This window comes from Molossus molossus, unplaced genomic scaffold (genome assembly GCF_014108415.1).
Source record: "Molossus molossus isolate mMolMol1 unplaced genomic scaffold, mMolMol1.p scaffold_m16_p_12, whole genome shotgun sequence".
Classification (NCBI taxonomy): Eukaryota; Metazoa; Chordata; class Mammalia; order Chiroptera; family Molossidae; genus Molossus; species Molossus molossus.
The window spans coordinates 65,479,051-65,496,561 of NW_023425347.1; the positions used below are offsets into that span (position 1 = coordinate 65,479,051).

General features: G+C 37.9%; 1 protein-coding gene across 5 annotated transcripts in view; it reads left to right on the forward strand.

Annotated features, from left to right (window-relative positions):
* Nucleotides 1-799: 799 nt before the first annotated feature.
* The window catches only part of TUT4 (terminal uridylyl transferase 4), an 86,696-nt gene continuing 69,984 nt past the window's right edge, over nt 800-17,511 (forward strand). For all 5 annotated transcript variants that reach the window (XR_004958934.1, XM_036256734.1, XM_036256735.1 and 2 more), the window contains exons 1-3: nt 800-1,679; nt 8,621-8,784; nt 15,583-15,699. Coding sequence is in view for 4 of the 5 variants with exons in the window: in XM_036256734.1 (XP_036112627.1) it covers nt 893-1,679; nt 8,621-8,784; nt 15,583-15,699 (1,068 nt within the window). In the remaining variant the exon portion in view is untranslated. The remainder of the gene's footprint in view (nt 1,680-8,620; nt 8,785-15,582; nt 15,700-17,511) is intronic.

The following is a 17,511-nucleotide window of genomic DNA, read 5'->3' on the forward strand; positions in this document are numbered from 1 at the left end:
CTGGCCAGGGCTCTATTGGTTTTTATTTTATTTATTTATTTACCTCAGAAGAATTTATTTAATGTTCTTTATACTTCAGAGGTGGAGAAAATATGTTGAATTGTATGTATCCCTATGTTTAGCGAAGCAAGTTAGAAGGTTAGTGATATAAATATGTAGTGTTTTGTAGGAAAATCATGTGGACAAGACTTGATCACTTAGGCTTTATAAACTGATTTCCTATGTTGCATATACATTGGAATTCTTTTTTTTTAAATTCCTCACCTAAGGACATTTTTTTTTGCTTATTATCAGATAGAGTGGGAGGGAGAGAGAAGAAAGAGAAACATTGATGTGATAGAGCCATATTGACTGGTTGCCTCCCGAATGACCCAACCAGGGCTGGGGACGAACTGTATCCGAGGCACGTGCCCTTGACTGGAATTGAACCTGCGACTCTTTGGTCCACCGGTCAACGCTGTAACAGATGAGCCAAACCAGCCAGGGCTTGTATTTTCTTTGTTCCATTTCCTTTTCTATTAATTATGGTGCATCACAGTTGTTTTCCTTTTAGTTGAAATTCTTACTGAGTAATATAAAATGTTTTCTAAAATGACATATTGCCATAATTACATTAGAACCTCCTTTATGAGCATTTGGCTATTATTTACTAAGTGGGCTTTAATTCTTATATAGTTTACAGAGTTTAAATATTTTTTACTATTTTTTTAGTTTTGAGTCAAATTAAAAAAATTTATTTTTCATCAATTAAAAAATGACTTGCATTTTAAATAACAGTTTTTTTTTTTTAATTCAATAGTTTGCTTGTCTAAACTGGATTTGAAGCAATTCAAACTACTGGAGATCTGCTATTTTATAATATCACAATTGGAAAGAAGCAGGTTTTCAAATAATGGAAGAGTCTAAGACCTCTAAAAATGAAAATCATGAACCAAAGAAGAATGCTTGGGCTCTTTCTGAAGAAAGCAAAACAGTTAAAGTTATAACTAATCAAACTTTGAAAGCCAGAAATGATAAATCCATAAAAGAAATTGGGACCAGCTCTCCAAATAGGAATAGTAGTAAAAAAAATAAGCAAAATGATATTTGTATAGGAAAAACAGAAATTAAATCATGTAAAGTAAATGCTGCCAATGTTCCAGGCCCTAAAGATTTGGGGTTAGTCCTTCGAGATCAAAGTCATTGCAAAGCAAAAAAGTCACCTAATTCACCGGTGAGAACAGAAAAGTTACCTGTTTCACAGGCAAAAGTAGAAAAGGCATCCAGTTTACAGGCAAAAGCAGAAAAATTGCCAAAGTCACCTAATTCACCAGTGAAAGCAGAAAAGGCACCCAGTTCACAGGCAGCAATAGCAGAAAAGGCACTTAGTTCACAGAAGAAAGCAGAAAAAGCACCTAGTTTTCAGATGAAATCAGAAAAGGTTCCCAGTTCACCAGCAGAAGCAGAGAAGGTACCCACTTTACTGTTGAAAGAAAACATGAGACAGAATGAATTACAGCAGATTAGGAAAAAAACTCCAAGCTCTTTGACTTCTCTGGACAAAGTGAATATTGGTGTAGAGGGAGAAAAATCTGCCCTGGAAAACTCACCACGATCTCAGAAGCAACAAACATCTACAGATAATACTGGTGATTCTGATGATAGTGCTTCAGGAACTGAAGACATATCGGATGATTTGAGTAAGTACAAATTATCCCAGAAGTGACTTTTGGAGGGATTTTCCTATGTTAACATTCTTTAAACTTGAAAGTTTAATGTATCTCCATTTTTTTTTTCCTTTTTAAAAAATTTTTTTCATTGAATGTATTACAGATGTTCCTCATTTTCCCCCCATTGACCTCATCTTCCCCACTCTCGCCCCCTTCCTGCCTTTTCCCACACTGTTGTCTGTGTCCTTTGGTTATCCATATAAGTTCTTTGGTTTATTTCTTCCCACCCCCCAACCCCCTTCTCTTTGAGGTTTGTCAGTCTAGCAACCAATTTGTTCTTCTTAATCCCTTCACCTTTTTCACCCATTCCCCCAATCCCCCTCCCATCTGGCAACCAACAAAATGTTCTCTGTATCTATGAGAATGTTTCTGTTCTGCCTGTTCATTTTGTTTGTAGATTCAATTGTCGCTAGATATGTATTCATTGCCATTTTGGTTTGTTGATATATTTTATCTTCCTTCAAAGAGTCCCTTCAACATTTCATATAATAATGGTTTGGTGGTGATGAACTCCTTTAACTTATTCTTTTCTGGGAAACTCTTTATATGGCCATCGATTCTAAATGACAACTTTGCAGGATAGAGTCATCTTGGTTGTAGGTTCTTGCTTTTCATCACTCTGAATATTTCTTGCCACTCCCTTCTGGCCTGCAAAGTTTCTTTTGAGAAATCAGCTGACAGTCTTATGAGAACTCCCTTGTAGGTAATTATCTGCTTTTCTCTTGCTGCTTTTAAGATTCTCTCCATGTCTTGAACCTTTTGCATTTTGATGATGATGATGTGTCTTGGTATGGCCCTCTTGGGGTTCATCTTGTTTGGGACTTTCTGTGCTTCCTGGACTTGTATGTCTGTTTCCTTCACCAAGCTAGGAAAGTTTTCTGCCATTATTGTTTCAAAGAGGTTTTTGATTTCTTGTTCTCCCTCTTCTCCTTCTGGCACCCCCAAGATGTGAATGTTGGCATGCTTGAAGTTATCCCAGAGGCTTCTTAGACTATCCTCATTTTTTTGGATTCTTTTTTCTTTTTGCTGTTCTGATTGGGTATTTTTTGCTTCCTTATATTCCAAATTGATGGTTTGCTTCTTGGCTTTACCTACTCTATTATTGAATCTGTGTAAATTATTCTTTATTTCAGTTAGTGCCTCCTTCATTTCTGACTGGTCCAATTTTATACTCTTGAGGCCCTCACTAAGTTCCCTGAGGTTCTTACTAAGTTCACTGAGCATCCTTATAAGCAGTATTTTGAACTCAGCATCTGTTAGGTTGCTTATGTCTATTTTGCTTAGTTCTTTTCCTGGGGTTTTGTTCTGTTCTTTCATTTGGGACCTGTTTGTTTGTCTCCTCATTTTGGCTGCCTTCCTGTGTTTGTTTCTTTGTATTACTTAACATCGGGCTAGCTGAGACCACATGCTGCTTGTTTGAAAGAATTTAGGAAAACCTGAAGCAGGATCCAAAGATAGGCCAATCCTATGGTTAAGCAACTGGCAACAGCTTGGGTGGGCCTGAAAGTTGGGTGGGGCAGGGCCTCAGGGAGTCACCAGGGCAGGGCAACCAGTGTTAGCCAGGTTACTGGAGTCCCAGATATGGTGGCTGTCTGCCGCGCCAGGGAAGGGCTCACCAACGGAGCAAAGGCTTCTGACAGCAGTTTGTCCCAGAGAAAGCCCCCTCTCCAGCCCTCGCTCCAATGCCAAACACTTCAGTTCTTCCCTGTATGTCTCTGGCGCCCCTCGAGCTGCCTCCCCTCTGAGCTTAGAGGGAGTGAGTCCAATAAGTCTGTGGGCAGGTCCTTTAACAGGAGCTGCCTGGGGCTCCAGCTGCCTCAGCCTCCCTGAGCCTCAGTTTCCGCTGGTTTTTCTAGCCAGAAGTTATGGGGACTTATCTTCCTGGCACTGGAACCATGAGTGGGGCGCCTGGTTTGGGATGGGGACCCCTCAGTCCTCAGGGAGGCCTTCCCAGCCGAGGTATCCTCCTAAATCTTATCTGCCACAAGTGGCTGTGGTACCAGCCCGTCACGCCTCTGCCTCTCCTACCAGTTTCGATGCAGGTGCTTCTATTCAGCTTGATTTCAGGCGGTTTTGAATGATGGTTGTTCTGTAGTTTAGTTGTAACTTTGATGTGGTTGTGGGAGAACGCGATACCCCATTTACCTATGCGGCCATCTTGACCGGAAGTCCAGGTATCCCCATTTTTATTTTAACCACTTTGTAATTCAGAAGGACATTAATAATATGACTCTTTAAACTAAAAAAAGAACTTACATTTATTATGGTAGGTAAAAAGCCTGTACAAATATAAATTTAGTGGCTCTTGTAGTCAGTATGATTCCTCCCTTCTTCTCCTCTTCTCCTTTTTCCTCCTTCCCTCTTTTCTGCTCTCTTCCCTCCTCCTTCCCCTTTCTCCTCCTTTCATACTCTTTTTATTTTTGTTAATCCTCACCCAAGGTTATTTTTTCCATTGATTTCCAGAGAGAGTGGAAGGGGGTGTGGTGAGAGACAGAGAGAGAGAGAGAGAGAGAGAGAGGAACATCAATGTGAGAGAGACACATCGATTGATTGCCTCCTGCATGCACTGAGACTGGGGCTGGGGATTGAACCTGCAACCCAGGTGTGTGCTGTTGGCCGAGAATCCAACCTGAGACTCTTTGGTACCTGAGCTGACATTTTAATCACTGAGCCACACCAGCCAAGGCTCATACTTTTTTTAAATGGTCTTGGTAATATGTTGCTCATTCATTCACCAAACATGTATGTACTGTGTTTTTATATGTCAAGTATGTGTGTACAATGAAAACACCCCCCGCCCCCCCAGCCTCAGACCTCAAGGAAGCTTCTAATTAGATGGAGGTGATACAGATAAAGTGGTACAGTGGCTTTAATTCATTCCAGAAGACTGTTCAACCAGTGATTTGTTCGAAAATGGAATCATTTTTCCCCCATTAGGAATAATTTAAATTGAATTAATTTGTTCCAGACACTTAAATGATTCCCCGTTTTAACCTTTCTTCTTTCTTTTTTTTTATTTTCTTGATTGATTTTAGAGAGAGAGGGAGAGAGAGACAGAAACATCGATGAGAGAGAACATCTATTGGCTGCCTCCTGCATGCCTCCCACTGGGGATTTGGCCCAAAACCTGGGCATGTGCCCTGACTGGAAATCAAACCAGAACCTTTCAGTCCATGGGACAGCACTCAATCCACTGAGCCACACCGGTCAGGCTCTGTGTATTTTTTTATTCTAGATATTTCATAGAAATGAAATCAATATGTATTTTTGTGTGTGTCTGCCTTCCATCATTAAACATCATGTTGTTGGTTTTTTTAATCCTTACCCAAGGATATTTTTCTGTTTATCTTCAGACAGAGTAGGAAGGGGAGAGGGAGAGAGAAACATCGATGTGAGACCAGGGCTTGGGACTGAACCATACCAAGGTACACGCTGTTGACCGGAATCGAACCCGTGACTCTTTGGTCATTGGGCTGACGCTCTAACCGTTGAGCCGAACCACATCATGTTTTTTGTTTGTTTTCTTTATCCTCACCCGAGGACATTTTTCCATTTTTTTGTTCAGACAGAGTGGGAAGGAGAGAGGGAGAGAGAGAGAGAGAAACATCTACGTGAAAGGGACACATCGAGTGGCTGCCTCCTGAACTTCCCAACCAGGGCCGGGGACAAATTGCAACCAAGGCACGTGCCCTTAGTGGGAACCGTACCTGGGCCTCTCTGGACTGCAGGCCGACGTTTTAACCACTGAGCCAAACCAACCAAGGCAAAACATCATGTTTTTAAGGTTCATTCATGTAGTATATGTCAGTATTTCTTTCCGTTTTAATGCTGATGCTATGGACTGCATGGTGTCCCCTAAAAATTCCTATGTTGAGGCTCTAGCCCCCAATGTGATTATATTTGGAGATAAAAGCTTTTAGGAGGTAGTTAAGATTAAATGAGGTCATAAAAGTGGGGTCCTAAACTGATAGGATTAGAGGCCTTATAAGAAGAGGAAGAGGAAGATCTTTCTTGGTGTATGTACCAAAGAAAGGTCACGTGAGGTGGCTGTCTACAATCTAAGGAGAGAGTTCTCATCAGACACCAACCCTAGTGGTACCTTGATCTTGACCTTCTTGCCTCCAGAACTGTGAGAAAACTAATTTTTGTTGTTTAAGCCACCTAGTTTGTGGTATTTTTTTATGGCAGCCTAATCTGACTGTGACAGCTGAATAATATTCCATTGTATAGATATGTCACATTTTGTTTCTTCATTTATTTAGTGATGGACATTTGGGTCGTTTCCATCTTTGACTGTAGTGAATAGTGTTGCTATGAACAGTCATGTTCAGGTTTTTGTTTGAACATCTGTTTTCAACTCTTCTTTTGTGAGAGTGTTAATACCTGAAGGTACTAGTATTCTGTGGAACAAAGTTTGGGAAATTCTTCCTGATGTTATTTAATTTTGATGTTGATTTCAGGAATTAAATTATATATTTTTGACTTTTAAGGAAAGATAGCTTTCTCTAATTCTTTATATTGGTAGAAGTGATAATTATGCAGTGTTTGCTGATATGCCTCAGGAGATATATGTCTCCTACCACAAAAGCAGAGAATAGGAAGGCAAACTCTTTCATAAAGATGTTACAAAAAGGATTCAAACATTAGAAGTGTCACTAGGTTAGCTAAGTTTCTTAAATTACTGTCATGCAGCGCAAGTTGTATATATAGAGAAGAAGTTTAGAGTATTATATTATTGTCTTGCTGTTATCCTTTTTCATGAAATGTTGAAATAAGACTAGGATTTCACCTTTTCTTTTACATTTCCATTGTAAAATTATTACTGAAAAACTAAATTATTTTCCCGAATGTTAGGATACAGTTGCAAATTGCTCATAGTGCATCATTGTTCCCCTGACAATAAATTTTTTTTATCAATTGAATTTTTTTTGAAAGAAGAGAAACCTCAGGTTTTTGTCCTACTTATTTATGCATTCATTGGTTGGTTTTTGTATGTACTCTAACCAGGGATTGAATCTACAACTTTGGTGTATTGGGACTGTGCTCTAACCAAATGAGCTACCTGGCTAGGGCTCTCTTGACAATAATTTAATAAAACTTAGCTAACCTACTGACATTTCTAATGTTTAAATCCTTTTTATAGCATCTTTATATAAGAGCTTGCCTAGCTATTCTCTGCTTTTGTGGTAGGAAACACATTACCTTCAGAGGCACACTATTTCTTCTTTGTTCAGAAAATTAGTGCTATCAAAAGGTAGAATTGACCATTAGAGTTCTTATAGATGGCATGTAGTTGACTTCTGAGGGTAGAGTTCAAAGATTTGTTGATTATCTATGAACATTTACTTTTAGCAGTGCTTTTAAATACATCCAAATTTCTTTATTCAATATAGTTTTTATTGTGTTATCTCTGGTCTAGGCATTGTATTAAAATATGAAAGTACAAACTTAAGTAAGACTAGTCATTGGCATAAAGGAATTCATCTCATCTAATGTAGGATATAGGTAAATGAATATAAATTATATTACTATGCAAATAAGAAATAATGGAGGGTGTTATTATAGAATATAAAGAATAACAACTGTCTTCTGAAACAGGTGACAACTTAGCTGTATTTTGCAGGACATAAATATTACTGGTTCAAGTGGAGAGGTCTTGATGGTGGAGTAAACAGCATATGTAAAGGTATTGAGACTTGATGTAGCAGTGATCCATTCTAGCACGTGGTGTGAATGAAGTGAAAACTGTTAGGGCAGGACATAAGGTTAGAGAGAGACACCTTCCCTCACTCTCATAATTAAAGTTAGTCTCTCTCTCAGTAACATGCTTTCTTCCTTTATAGCACTTACTTCATAACTTGAAATTATGATGTATTCTCTTTACTATCTTCATGAGGGTAAGGACTGTGTCTAATATGCTAGAGAGTTTATCTTTATTCTGATTGCTTTGAGAAAGCCTTTTAAGTATTTTAAGCAAGAGAATAACATGACACAATTTGTATTTTTAAAAAATCACACTGGTGCTAGAACCAATACCAGGTACATATTGCTAGGTGCCGGAAATGCAAAGATGAAAGCACATAGTTTATGCCTTAAAGAGATTACAATCTAGTCCTGGCCTGTTTGGCTCAGCAGTTAGAGCATTGGCCCTCAGACCAAAGAGTCATGGGTTCGATTTCAGTCAAGGGCACATACCTTAGTTGTGGTTCATCCCTGGCCCTGGTCAGGGTCGTGCAGGAGGCAACCAATCGGTGTGTCTCTCTCACATCGATGTTTTTCTCCCTCTCCTCTCACCCCCTCCTTCCCTCACACTCTATCTGAAAATAAATGGAAAAATATCCTTGGGTGAGGATTTAAGAAAAAGAGAGAGAGAGAGAGGTTCTAATCTAGTTAGGAGGCTAATAAAATACATTAAAAAAATATTGTTGTGGAGATATCTATGGGTTCAGTGAAAGCAAAGGAGGAGGAGCCTAGTGTGGATTTGTGGTCTGGAGTATGTATGTTCTTTCAGCTGCTAGTGTATAGTGATAAAGTTAATAAAGCGACTTTAGTTCACTGACTACTTGTTGGGACTTAAAAGAGCTTTATATTATTTTTACTTTAGAGATTTTACAAAATGGTTATGTTATTTTAGTCTTGTATATATAGTAAGTCTCAGTCATCTTTGTCTCTTTTGATAGGTAGCTTGGAAGAACAAGATAGGCATTTGATTCATGAAGTAGATTTTTCTTTGTGACTTTTGATACCATGTATATCTTTCACTTACATTTTACATAGGTATGCTAACTTGTACAACCAAAGAAAGAATATTTTTTTTGTGTATATAAATTGAATATTTGTTTTTCATTAAGTTTTTAAAAATTTATCAGTTCTGATGATAATGATAACTAAGTGATTGCTTCCTTTTCTAGGTAAAATGAAGAATGATGACTCTAATAAAGAAAATTCTTCAGAGATGGACTATTTAGAAAATGCCACTGTGATAGATGAATCTACATTGACACCTGAGCAGAGGCTAGGCTTGAAACAAGCAGAAGAACGCTTAGAAAGAGATCACATCTTTCGACTTGAAAAAGTATACTGTTTTAGTTATTTGGAGGAAAATATGTGTTTTATAACTTTTCTTTTCCAAGTACAACTCTTTTTATTTTTCTTCTCTTCCTAATGCAGAAATAGCATTCATCTTTCCTTGCTTCCCTCTTTTCTTTCTTCTTCTTCTCCTTTTCTCCCTTCCCTCCCTTTGTTTAGCAAAGTTTTACATCTGTGACTTCATTTATTCATCCCAGAGGTTGATAGCATTGTGGCCCACCCTTTTATCATTATTATTTTTTTAAATGTGGTAAAATACACCTAGCCCCTTGTTTTGTAAAAAAGTTTTGTTGGAACACCACGTACATTTGTTTATGTATTGTCTATGGCTGTTTTTTTGCTACCATGGCAGAGTTGAGTAGTTGCAAAGCACAAAATATTTGCTTTCTACCAAAGCATAAACTATTTACCAAAATATTATTTTGTCTCTTTATGAAAGAAGTTTGCTGACCCCTGATTTATTTACTCATCAAATAGACACTGTGTTCTTGGTATGTTCTAGATAATGAGCTAGGTACTGGGAATTTATTGATGAAAATGGCACAGTTTCTGTCCATTAGAAGTTAACAGTTCATTTGGAGTGATAGGAATGAATTACAAAATACTACATGATGTTCTAGACTTCCTCCGTTTCCCCTTGCTTTTTTTCTCCTTTCCTCTTTTTTCTTCCATATTTACTGAACATCTATGTGTTAGGAACTGTTTTAGCCATTGGTATCTTGTTCCTGAGTACTAATTAATTTCTTAACCTAGAAATACACATTCTTAGCCTGAACAATAAAAATACTGCTAGGTATTGAAGGAATGAATAGTCAATTATTCTGTTCACAAATAGATACTTGTGATATTTGTGAATATGCATATAAAGCTCAACCGGTATGGCTCAGTGGTTGAGCATTGACCCATGCACCAAGAGGTCGCCGGTTCGATTCCCAGTCAGAGCACATACCCAAGTTGTGGGCCAAATCCCCAGTGGCGGCATGCAGGAGGTGGCCAATCAATGTTCTCTCTCATCGATGTTTTTATTTTTATTTTTTATCCTCACCTGAGGACATTTTTTGCATTTATTTTTAGATAAAGCGAGAGGGAGAGAGGGAGGAAGAGAGAGAGAAACATCGATGTGAGAGAGACACATCAACTGGCTGCCACCCACATGACCCCAACCGGGGCTGGGAACAAACTGCAACCAAGGTACGTGCCCCTAATGGGAACTGAACCTGGGACTTTCTGGTCCGCCGGCTGGCGCTCTAACTGCTGAGCCAAACTGGCCAGGGCTCTCATCAATGTTTTTATCTCTCTCTCCCTTTCCCTTCCTCCTTCTAAAAAAATCAATAAAAAAAAAATATTTACAAAAAAAAAGAACATGCATGTAAAGAAGTAGGTCATCATTCTTGATAAATAATAAAGGAAAGCAAGAAATGGTCTGATTTTGTATAGTTTAGAAAAATCAGGTCATAGTTAAATTGAAGAAGGCAGTCCTAGGTTTTTAATAAAGTTTATGACAGAGTAGTCACCCTATGAAAATAGAAAGGAATATTAAGGAGTAGAAGCTAAGGTGTAGAAGCCCATAGGAGAGATTTTGGGTTGTACAGCTAGTCTCACAAAGTCCTAATTAGAAATCTCTTTTGCAGTTTGCTGTTTTATCTTTACTCTCACTTTCTCTTTCCTAAGCCTAGAAAATTAGTAGCTATTTTGGATCTGCATTGTCAAGATAAACATTAAGTGCCTTTCATGTGCCATGATAAGGTGATAAAAAGTTGAAATGGGGTATGTGTTACTTTTTAAAAACATGATACTGCTCTTTTAGGAGATTACTAATTAGAGAAAGACATGTAAGCAATAATAGTAATAACAGTATTGCTTGAAAATTGGATCTTGGACAAAGGAGTGACCAACTTGAGTTGGGATATAGAGGTATCAAATTGGGGAATTCTTTATAAGAAGGTGATATTGGAACTGAGTCAGAAGGAGTGATTAGAAGTTGACCAAATGGGTTGGGGAAGGGGGTGATGTAGGTAAATTATATGGGATGTATAAAGGAAATGTGGAAATATGTTTTTAAGAAAAATAAGCGGGGGACTGGATGGGAAGATACATAGGATATGAAATGGATACATAGGATATGAAATGGAAAGATTAGTTCTTGGGAGAAAGAAGTTGGGGTGGAATGGATATTTGATGGTAGTAAGAAAGAATGGTATTGGGTGAAAGCATGGGAACATTTTATTTGTTGTTGAATTTAAACAGCAATGATGTAAAATTAGTGTGTCAATTCCAGCAGAGATGTCTGTAATCTTTTTTCTTTCTGACACCGCTTTGTTTCTCAAGCCGTCCAGAACCTTTTGTTTTCAATCTAGTATACTACAGTATACTTTTTTTTTATCCTCACCCAAGAATATTTTTCCATTGATTTTTAGATAGGAGGGAGGGAGGGAGGGAGGGAGGAAGGGAGAGAGAAAAAGAGAGAGAAACATCAGTGTGAGAGAGACACATTGATTGGTTGCCTCCCGCATGACCCTGACTGGGACCAGGGATTGAACCTGCAACCGAGGTAGGTGCCCTTGACGGGGAATCAACCCTCAACTCTTCAGTCCTTGGGCTGATGCTCTAACTGTCGAGGCAGAATGGCCAGGGCTATAGTATACTCTTAAATTAACATTTTTCTTTACCAACTTTAGACACTCATTAAGAATATTCTTACCAACTTATTTTTTATTTCATCAGGTCCTTTTGTTCACACTTATACCCATAGATGATCTAATTGATGAATAAAGATGTAATTTTTTTTTTTAAATCCTCACTCAAAGGTATATCTCCATTGATTTTCAGATAGAGTGGGAGGGAGGGAGAGAGAAAGAAACATTCATGTGAGAGAGACACACTGATTGGTTGCCTCCCGCAGGACCTCAGCTAGGACTGGGGATTGAACCGCAACCAAGGTATGTGCTCTTTACTGGAATCGAACCCATGACTCTTTGGTCTGCAGGCCATCACTCTAACCGCTGAGCCAAACTAGCCGGGGCAAAGATGTGATTTTTAACCTGTAGTGCCAAAGAAGGAATAAATCCAAACAATTAGATTAGAAGGGTTAAATTCCCTATAGTGAATGCTAAATATTGACTAGGAAATACTTAGAATCTCCATGCCCAGCAACTATTATTTTAGTTGGTTTGCAGAAACTTTAAGAAAGTTTATTAGTATATTTGTTTAATGGTTAAATAAAATATAATGAAGGGATTTTAAAACAATTTTCATTTGTCTCTTTTGTGAAACTAGAAACTTCATGATGGTGAGAACGTTTTTGTGTTATTTACTTTTGTGCCTAATACATTGCATTGCACATAATTGGTTAGTAATTAGAGGTAGTTTGCTTAGTGGTTAAGTGTATGGGCTTTTTTGTTTGTTTTTTATCCTCCCTGGAGGACATTTTTGCATTTTTATTTTCAGATAGAGCGGGAGGTAGAGAGGGGGAAGGGACCAAGAGAAACATCCATGTGAGAGAGACACATTGACTGGATGCCACCCACTGGCCGAGGACAAACTGCAACTGAACCCAACCCGGGACTCTGTGGTCTGCTGACCACTCAGCAAAATCTCCCAGGGCAAATGTATGGGTTTTGGAGTCACTGGGTCTATTTAGCTCTCAGTTACTGATTGAATACCGTTGGATAGGTTATTTAACCTTTTTAAACCTCAGTTTCATTATCATTAAAACAGAGTTGATGAAAATAATGACACCCAGCTCATTGGGCTATTATGAGGATTAAATAAGATAAAATATGTAAAGTTCTTCGCACAGAACTTTAGTAAGCACTGAATAAAGATTAGCTACTGTGGAATTGAGTTATTTTACCTGGTAGGGCAGTTTTTTTGTTTGTTTGTTTGTTTGTTTTTGCTATGTGCCCCTAGCGGGAACTGAACCCGCGACTCTCTAGTCCGCAGGCTGATGCTCCAACTGCTGAGCCAAACCGGCCAGGGGGTTGGTAGGGCAGTTTTTATTATTTCATTTTAAGGACCTATATTGAAGCAGGTTCCAGTGTTAGAATTTTATCCAAGGTCAATTGAGATGTCATCCCAGACCTGCTGACTCCCCATTCAGTTTCTATCAGGTTTTTCTTACTAAAAGAATCCAGGTATGCCCTTGTCTGCTAACACTTTACAGTTGAAAAATTCATGAGTGATTGCATGACTCCCTTAGTGACCTCATCAGTATTTGTGGATTTAGGTGTTTTTTGTTTATACTTTCAACTCCTAAATCCAACCCTTCCAGACACTTCCACCACTCTTAAACCTTGAACCAAGCCAACATAATCTCTCTTCTGGATTATTGCAGTATGCTCATAATGGCAACAAGCTCTTCCTGCTTCTGTTCTTAATATAGAAGACAAGTGATTTCTTTAAAATATTGTCTAGATCTTGTAATTCTCTGCTCAAAACTTTCAATACCTTCCCCTTATACTTAGAATAAAAGCCAAAATCCTTATAAAGAGACCTTGTGATCTGGCCTCCATTACCTTTTTGTTCCAGTCATGCTAGCTTTTTTGCCATTTCTCAAACATATTAGGCAGATTCTTTAGGGCCTTAGCATTCACATTTTTCTCTGTTTGGAATATCTCTTTTCAAATATCCACACAGGCTTAATCCTTCACTTTCTTTAAGTCAGTTTGTCAATAAGGTCTTTAAGTGATGATCCTATTTTTAAAAAGCAGAAACACCCCTTACCATATTCCTATTTATTTATTTGTACATTTGTTTATTTATTACCTGTATCGCTACACTTGAATGTAAATTCATGAGGACAGGCATTTTTGTTTATTTTGTTTACGCTATTATACTCATCTCCTAGAAAAATGTTTGATATATAGTATGAGCTCAAAAAAAAAAAAAAAAAAAGTTGGTGAATTAAGTAGTTGTGGTAGGATACTTAAGAGGTAGAAGTTTCTGTGAGGGCTTAATTCATTCACCAGTAAGGACAGATTGGAAATAATTTTTGTACTAAAGAATTGGAATAATGATATTGAGCTGAATTTTCTTCTTCGCTTGTTGCCTTCGGCAATTATTTAATCCTTAAGGTTTAGTTGCTTTGTCAGTAAAATGGAGAGTCCTCATAGAGTTGTAAGATTAGTAGATACTGAGTTCGTGATGGGTATGCTTATTTTGAGTCTATGGCAGGACTGTTACTATATTTAGGCCAGATTTCCCATTTAAAGAAAATCATATAGTTAATATTCTGAAGTGAGAATCTTATTGTCAGGAATTGCAGCCTTTTGAAGATCAATCTGAGATAAAAATTAAGTACTGTTGCAATTTCAGTGTAAGGGTCTAGAAACAATGTTTTAAAATTCAGCACATGGTTAATATTTTTGTAATTTTTTATTGCATAATCTTATGGATAGAGAGTTGGCTTTGGATTCAGACATACATGAATTTAAATTCAGCATCTCCCACTTAATGTTTTATCCTTGTGAAAGTTGCAAGCTCTTCGAGCTTTTGTTTTTATATCTATAAAATGAAGATAATGCCAATCTAATTGGGTTATTAGGGGAATTAAAATGCCATATTGTGCCTGGTTGGTGTGGCTCAGTGGCTGAGCTTCTTCCCATGCACCAGGAAATTGCCAGTTTGATTCCTAGTCAGGGCATATGTCTGGGTTGCAGGCTTAATCCTCAGTGGGGGGTGTGCAGGAAGCAGCTAATTGATGTTTCTTATCTATGTTTCTCTCTCTCTTCTCTCGCTGTCTCTCTAAAAATCAGTAAAAACTTACATTAAAAGAAAAGTTACAGCCCTGGCTAGTTTGGTTGAGCAGTTAGAGAGTGAGCCCGCAGACCAAAGGGTTGCGGGTTCAATTCTGGTCAAGGGCGCATATCTTGGTTGCGGTTTGATCCATGGCCCTGGTTGGGGTTTTGTGGGAGGCAACCAGTTGATATGTCTCTCTCTCATCAATGTTTCTCTCTCTCCCTCTCTCTTTACCTCCCTCCCACTTTATCTGAAAATCAATAGAAAAGTGTCTTGGGGTGAGGATTTGAAAAAGAAAGAAAAAAAAGTTACATTGTATGTGAAGCAGCTAGCAAGGTACCTGGAATATAACAAGCACTTTGGAATTACCAAGTTTTTTATTTCAAGAATATATATGTAAACTATGACTAAAGTACTGTGATTGATACTTTTCATGTGTCAGAATTGTTCCCTTCAGAGTAATAACCTCAAGAGGTTATCCATTTATTCCCATGAGATTGTGATTGATTGGAGTGTTTTTGGAACTCAGGTTTTGGAATTACCTCCCATATTTGCAATTCATGCTTTTGAATCCCCTATTTGAGGATGGATTCTATTTTTTATAGTAATCAAAAAGACTAAAAGTTTAAAACCAATTTTGGGGGCATCATTAGAATATAACTTAGTAACAACATTGCCTTTCTTATTTTACATTGGATTGTAAAAATTATATTATGCAAACATATTTAGCATTTTTATGATAGTGTTTGAAATTAGTATCTAATCTGCCCTGGCCAGTTTTGCTCAGTGGTTGGAGCATCGGCCTGCGGACCAGAGAGTCCTGGGTTTGGTTTCCGAAGGGGCACGTACCAAAAAAAAAAAAAGAAAGAAAGAAATTAGTATCTAATCTTATGATGACTGTTTTGAAAGGACAACTATCTTGGTTATATAAGTACTGATTTGTTTATTAAAATTTAATCCTTCAGTGCTTATTTTTATCTCTTGTGCTTACATAATTGTGTCATTCACATATATAGTAAAACATTATTTCTCTGTTTTCACTTTTTAGCGCTCACCAGAATATACCAATTGCCGGTATCTATGCAAACTTTGCTTAATTCACATTGAAAATATCCAGGGAGCTCATAAACATATAAAGGAGAAAAGACATAAGAAAAATATTTTGGTAAGTTCTTATTATAAAATGTTTTATTTATTTTTGAATGGTACAACTATATCAAATATTTTTTATTTATGAAAGTGAAAATCCAGTATTTATCCAGTTGTATATTAGTAACCTCAGTGACATCGTTGAAACACTGATTTCCCTCCTTATCTTACATAGTCAAGGGGGGAACCTTCTCAGAGACCAATTTGCTCATCCTAAAGTGTGTTGATTCCTAAGTTTAAAACCATCAGGTGTAGTTAATCCAACTGATATTTATTGAATTCTTATGTGCTTAGGTCCAGGCAATGGTAAATAAGATAGTTGTCGTTTTTGCCCTTAGAGTTTCTAAAGATTGGTGAAGGCATCCCTTGAATAAGGATTTAAGGATCATGAGTTTTATTAAGGGGGGAAATGTATTGCTAAAGAAATGTATAAGAATATTTTACATACTCTAGAACAGGGACAATTTTTCTGAGAAAGTGAACATTTGAATTGAACCTTGAAGTAATAGTTTATTTATTACTTTTTTTTAAAAGAAATTATCACTTGTATTTTCAAATTTCTTAATAAGTGATAACAGCAGACCTCATCCTCACGCACTGTCTGGTGGCACCAATGTTGAAGAGACTCTCCCCACTCCCTGAGATGCCCTGCCTCTATCAGACAAGCCCTAGTTTCTACCTTACCTCGTTGGGCACTTTGCTGGCTTCTCTTCCTCCCCTTCCTGAGGCTGTCTGCATCCTTCAGCTCTTCTTTCAGAGTATCATGGTGGTTAAGAGCTTGGATTTTGAGCCAGACAGATGTGGTTGGAATCCCGTTTGCCAGCTCTACCACCTTGGGCTACTTCACCTCTGTAAGCATCAGTGCCCTGAGACAAGAGAATTCTGACCTCATGAGTGTGAAACTTTTTTTTTTTTTTTTTAAATTTTGTTTTTGTTACAGATGTTTCTCCTTTTATACTGCATTGACACCCTCCTCCCCATCCCCCCCATCCCATCTCCGGCTTCATTGTCCATGTCCACTGGTCATGCGTACATGCATGTAAGTTCGGTGGTTTATCTCTGCCCTCCCCCCAACCACTCCCTATTCTGAGGGTTGTCAGTCCATACCCTACATCCATGTTTCTGGGTCTACCCTATTCCTCAGACTGCTATGTTCATTATATTCCACAAATAAGTGAGATCATGTGGTATTTGTCTTTTTCTGCTTGGCTTGTTTTACTTATGATAATACTTTCCAGATCCCTCCATTTCGTCTCAAAGGATAAGAGATCTTTCTTTCTTAACAGCTGCATAGTACTCCACTGTGTATATGTACCACAGCTTTTTTATCCATTCGTCTACTGATGGACACTTGGGCTGTTTCCAGATCTTAGCTATTGTAAATAGTGCTGCTATGAACATGGGGGTACATATATCCTTTCTGATTGGTGTTTCAGGCTTCTTAGGGTATATTTTTAGAAGTGGGATCACTGGGTCAAATGGCAGTTCCATTTTTAATTTTTTGAGGTAACACCATATTGTTTTCCATAGTGGCTGCACCAGTCTGCATTCCCACCAGCAGTGTACTAGAGTCCCCTTTTCTCCACATCCTCGCCAACACTTATTGTTTGATGATTTGTCGATGGTGTCCATTCTGACAGGTATGAGGTGATACCTCATTGTTGTTTTAATTTGCATCTCTCTGATGATTAGTAATGTTGAGCATTTCTTCATATGTCTCTTGGCCATTTTGTATGTCCTGTTTGGAGAGGTGTCTCTTCAGCTCCTCTGCCCATTTTTTAATTGGGTTCTTTGTCTTCCTTTTGTTGAGTTCTATGAGTACTCCATA